Source organism: Alligator sinensis, unplaced genomic scaffold, assembly GCF_000455745.1.
Source record: "Alligator sinensis unplaced genomic scaffold, ASM45574v1 scaffold1084_1, whole genome shotgun sequence".
Lineage (NCBI taxonomy): Eukaryota > Metazoa > Chordata > Crocodylia > Alligatoridae > Alligator > Alligator sinensis.
Window position 1 is genome coordinate 801002 of NW_005842677.1, and position 5841 is coordinate 806842.

Genomic DNA, 5841 nt, shown 5'->3' on the forward strand with positions numbered 1-5841 from the left:
TGTAACTAAATTAATAAAAAAAACAAAACTATGCTGTTTATAAATAAAATGTTCACTTAGAGGTCAAATGAGCAAAAACAGTCAAGGAAAGTTGAAAGTTTGACAATTTATATTGTTAACAGTGACCCTGGCTCTTGATTTGCCTTGTGCAGAGAGATAAGTTGCAATTGCTAATTGTTTACACAGTTTAGTGATTAGGCTGCTGTTTAACAACTTGAGTTTATTAGCATCATTGCCTAGAATCTGAGAACTGACTTCAGAGATGTGTTTGTATATTAGATACCTAATTTTATCGCGTTTCCTCCACAGGAGAAAAACGAAAACGCATTCCAAATAGTGGAGCTAAGAATCCTTTCTAACTGGGGCCATACGGAGTACACCTGTCTCTATCGGTTCAGAGTGCATGGGAGACCTGCTGAGTAAACTACTACCATAGCTTGCTTTTTCTGTTGTTGTTGTTGTACATTTTTCTGTTTGTATATATTGGAAAGCCTAGAACACTGGAATCTTTAAAGGATGAGGAAGTGTGACATACTACAGGCTCAGTGCTCCTCTTGAATAAAAGGCTGAAGACCCAGTCAAACTTTTTGTACAAAAACTCCTGTATGCTCTGACGCTCAGCTTTATGATTGCCAGTCAGCTTTATATTTTATTGTGTCATTGCTGATGATAAAATATTGCATGTAAACTACTCTGGTTCACAAAACTCAGTTAGCAAACAGGTGATACCTATTTTATTACAAATGAATGTATAGGTTTTTTTTAAATAAACCACATTTGCTGCAGCTGGAAATCTGTTTTTAATACAGGGCTTATCTGCACACTTCTTAGCCTGGTACCATAAGACAAAACTTATGGATATATTTTAAACACTAACTGTGTGTAAGTTGACCCTGGCTTTTGAACTGCTTGCTAGGCCCACAAAGATTTCCTTGCTAGATGTAGAATATGGTGAATGTTACTGTCAGGGAAAGTTACTACAACCAAAACTAGTTTTAAACACCAGAGGCCTGAAGACCTTTTCTCTAACATGGGGGCCATTCATTAATCTAAAAGCCAGCATTGATTTTTAAACCACTAACGTTATTTTAAGTTTTCTTCTTATTCACTTAGCTTGCTGTACTCATGTTCAGTGTGGTTGGTTTGTCTTATTGTACACTAAAGTGAAAACAGTCAGGTGTCTGCCTGAGATTAATTCACAGCTAAAATGTCTGACAAAAAAAACTTCATACCCCAGAAATGATCTCTTCAGGACAGGATTAATTAGGCTGACTCACTAGAGTCATTGCTGGACAATGGAAATACAGTAAGTGAAAATGAGTGATTTCAAGCAGAACCTTGCAGAACTTTTAAAAAAAGTGAATCTGCATGGACTATCTGCAAGAGTTTTATTTTAGGCTCAGTGCCATGGTATTTAAACATTGTTTCTACTTTTTACCCTTAAAATGGAAAACTTTTATCCTAGAAGGAATGTTAGAGTTTTTTGTTGGCAGCACCTTGATTTAGAATTTTAATTTGAGCTTGCATTGAGTAAAAGATCACTTGTTGCTCTCCCTGTGTTGATACTTTAAGGGTCATTTCATAACTTTTGAGTATTACTGGAAACTCTTTCTGAACAAGATTCTGGAAAGAGACTTCTGTGCAGAAATCTTCTCTTACTGTTGTAATGCATTTTATTGGGTAAACTTAGTTACAGATGAGCTATGTATTTTTCAGAAAGATGAATGATGGTGCTGACTGGTTTTCTGGATAGAGTTATGTATGTTGCACAACAGTCCTCAGATTTTTTTAAAGCTCTCCACGGGAAGAGCATTTTGTTCACTTTAAGTTCAACTAGAAACAGAAGCAATGGCCTATGCAGAAAAGCTAGATCAAACATGTACAGGTGTTTCATATTATAGGTCAGATATTTAAATCAGAATTATCTTGTATAAGTTGAAATTAGGCAGCTGGGGTGGGAATATTTTGAATAACACTAACTTATTTTTAAAGACGCAAGATAGGACTTTGTGCAATGTATTTTTGTAAATGCTTTTCAAAATGTCATTTGCTGCCTCCAAACTGACAGATGCTATTGAGATGTTTAAATAAAGAGTTTTAATTTTTGAAAGTGCATGTAATATTTGAAACAAGTAATAAAGATGCTTTTCTGTATTTATGATGAATCTTCTCAGATAATAACTGCTTTAAGGATTCCTGAAATTATAAAACTCTGAAAACTGAAAATCTGATTGGCAATCCAGTATTTCCTCTTCTACATCTTTTTAAATGTTTCAGCATAAAATTGTTCTTTGAAGCTCCTAGCTCCTTCCTGTGGATGAGGTAACAAGGGTAGACAATTAGAGGAGGGGAAAGACATGGCAAAGAACTATTACATATAAATGAAAGCATCCTGTGTCAAGAATTCCTTCAAGAACCACAAGAGAGATACTGGAGAGTAGTTCTCACTGTCAGTTTTTGGGGGGTTTTTTGTACCCAAACATCTGGCTTCTAATCGGACTTTTTCAGCAAAGATGTAGGGCAGGGGTATCAAACTTGGGACTTGTCTCCAGGCCGGATCAGGCCCAAAGACCCATCTCATGCACTGGAGCCAGCATACAGGGACAGTCTGGCACAGACGCTACATGCAGCACGCTCTGGACCAGCCCCCCTGTGCACTACATGTAGCACGTGTGCCAGCTCCAGCCCCACCCACTACATAACAGCATGTAGTGTTCAAGGCTGATCCAAGAGACATGCCACATGCAGCACCTGTGCCAGCTCCAGACCCATGTACAGCATGCACCAAACCTGCAGCGGATGGGGATGGGGCACATCGGGCCAGTTTGAGGCCCACAGGCAGCACCGGGCAGGATGATATGGCTCTGTGGGCCAAATCTGGCCCACATGCCATATTACCGCCCCTGGTGTTAGGGGAATATCACTGATTTAATAACTCCCATCTCTTTTGCAGTTCAGAGTTTATTGGAACAGCTTTTCTTCCCCTCATTGTCGCATGTGAAGGATCAAACTGTCTGGAAAATGTATGCATCTTTTCCCCCTGCTTGTTCCAGTAATTTTGCCAAAAAATAGACTTTTTGTGAACATGCATTTTATTACAGGGCTGAATTTTTTTCCCACAGTAAAGTTCAGTCTCCTGCATCTTGGTCACCTAAATCTGTGCAGGTCCTAGTCACTTACCTGTAAGGTCCATTTGGATCAAGGAAGGGGTAGGCACTTGAGCCCCTAAACACAACTTTCTAAAATCCAACCTAGCTCTGTAGGCACCTAAAAATCTGCTGCTGTGCATGTCCAGAAGCACCTTAGTGCTGGCAGCTCAGTGCCTGTCAAAACTTATGCCTACATCTTTTTTTTAGCTTCCAGAGACAGGTCTGTTTTGTGAATCCTAATGTGTCATTCTCTTCACCCAGAAGAGCTTATATAGTGTGGCAACTGAAGGCTGCCTGGGAGGTAGGAGAGGCAAATTTTTTTTTTTTTTTTTAATCCTTTCAAGGGGAGGAGAGAATTGTATTGGAGCACTTGTGCATAAAATATGCTACCATTACTACCACCTCTTCCTGGAAACGGCAGGACTTGGGATAACCCTGGCCTTTGGTAAACCTATTCCTCAGGCTGTTAAACAATGTAGAATGTATGGTGTAGACAAGGCTTCATCTACTCTCAATTCCACCTTTTGTCTTTCTCCTCCTTCACATTCCAGTTAAAATGTACCAGGTGTTATACAAAGAAAAGATGCCTTTCCAAGGGTTGGCTGAGAGGTCAAGTAAAGAAAGCCATCAAGTTGCTGAAACTATGCCACAGTAAACCTAATCAAATTGTTCACTGGCCCTTACCCATATGGAAGGGCGGTGTGCTCAGAATTGGTTGTCCATTACAAAACAAGAGGTTGTCCTCATTCTCTAATAACCTTTGAAAATTAACAGGGTTTCCATGTTGTCTGGCTATAGTATATGCAGTGCTAACAAATGCATCTTAAAATAGTCAGTAACTACAATTGCTACATCTGGCTTCACTTCTCTTGTTTTCTCTTGTGGACCAATGGGCAAAGGTATCAAATTCTTTCTTCCACAGCTACGTTAGTGAAGATAGTTGTGTGTGTGTGTATGCAATATCAAAAGGTTCATGCGTTGGCAACCAAAAAACATGGAGCTGTCTCCATCCCACTGATCTATTCTAGCTAATGTACTTCATCTCTTTTCCAACCAGGCCTTAGGTTTTGTCTGTACGGTGTGTGTATTTGCCTTCTGCCGTATCACAGTAAATGTCGTAAGTAAACTTAATGCCTAGGAGTGCTGAGCTGTTGCTTGAGCTGGAAAAGACCTATTTGAACTTGTCCTTCGTGTGACTTCTAAGCATAGCACAGTGAAATTTAAAATGCATAAATATGTGCTGCCTGCTGTTCCTTTCAAAAGAAACGGAGCCAAAACCTCCCCAAACTTCATTTTGTTTTCCTTGCACAAATGTTTTTGTGAAGCAATTGCCCTCTTGTGGCATAAAGGAGTTGAAGCCTTTTAAGAAAGAAAAGAACATAGGAAGATGCTTTATTAAACTACTCAGATCAGCAGCTCTTTCTAAGAGGCAAGTGCAACCAACTGCTGTGTCACATGCCACGCAATTTCAGCAAGGCTTGTGTTTTGCCGTATTACCACCCACCTTTTTTCCCAGGCTGGAACATTCTTAAATCACAGCTTGAGACTCGACAGAGAGGTACGTAATTAAGCTGGAAGAGCTGGTGCACGCACTGAAGTACTTGCAGAACATTGCGCAAAAAGCAGGGCTCGGTATAAAAGCTGGGGTGGGTTACGGAGGGGCACAGTGTAAGACGCTCCTGGAAGAGTCGGTCCAGGAGTCTACTGCACCCTGTCGTTGGGATCCCTTTTCTGCTCAGGCTCCAAAATCAGCTTTGTTGGAAATCTAATGGCCATAAATTAGATGATGCAAATGACTTTGTTTCAAGGTCATTTGCATCCTTGCAGGAGGTGAGAGGCTCCTTACCGGCTATGAACTGCCTGCCCAGAGGAATTTTCCATCTATTGACCTCTCTGTGAAATCCTATGAAACAAGGAGCTTTTGTTTCTACCCAGGAGAGCTTTTACCCTCTTTTCTCCGATGCCTGATGAAGGGTGTCTGTGCCTGAAAACTTGCAATTAAATTCTTTTTTTTTTTTTTTTTTTTTGCAAAAATCTTGTTGGTCTCATAAGAGATCTCATCTCTACTACGCGTCCTAAATGACCATCAAAGCTTTTTTCTGGTACTCTTTAAAGCTAACCCGCAAAGGAAGAAACGGGGTGGTTGCTCTTTGATGAACAAAACAGCCTGAAATTAAAAAAACAAAACAAAACAGCAAACCAATCTCTTAAAGAGGGGGAGAGGTGGGGGACACAACCCTCCTGGTTTCCTATTTTGGTCTCCCTTGGCAGCCGCTGGGCTCATCCCGTGAGCCTGGTAAGACCCGAGGTTCATTGCGTGTGTCCTTGCAGCGCTGTCCCGGCGCAGGGGTGGGCTGAATTTCTGAAAAGCCACCAGGACTCGTGGCAGGCAGGGAGGGTGATCTCTGTTATTAAACCCACTCGGCTTTTGCAATGCTTTAATTTCTTCCCACTGCTGTAAGCCGAGCTCCAGCTAGACCCCAGGCCCTGCTAGGGCGGAGGCACTCTGCTGGAGCCAAACCTGACACTTGGGGGCTGAAAAGCAGCTCAATTACCCCACATTTGCAGGCTACCCCCAGACTCTCCCCAGGAAACTGCAAGCTCTAGAGGCAGAGGCCTGAGAGCCCCGCCCTTCACCACCCGGCAGTCACGTGGAGGCGGCCCGTTCTCGCGCAGCGGCGGGCGTTGAGCC

The 5841-nt window shown here is 41.7% G+C and overlaps 1 protein-coding gene across 17 annotated transcripts in view; it reads left to right on the top strand.

The window, feature by feature from the left end:
• Positions 1-2165, top strand: part of SUN1 (Sad1 and UNC84 domain containing 1) — a 51375-nt gene extending 49210 nt beyond the window's left edge. For all 17 annotated transcript variants that reach the window (XM_006033912.3, XM_025215811.1, XM_025215810.1 and 14 more), the window contains one exon: positions 310-2165. In XM_006033912.3, the coding sequence (XP_006033974.1) occupies positions 310-423 (114 nt within the window). In that variant the 3' untranslated portion in view covers positions 424-2165. The remainder of the gene's footprint in view (positions 1-309) is intronic.
• The last annotated feature ends 3676 nt before the right edge of the window (positions 2166-5841 follow it).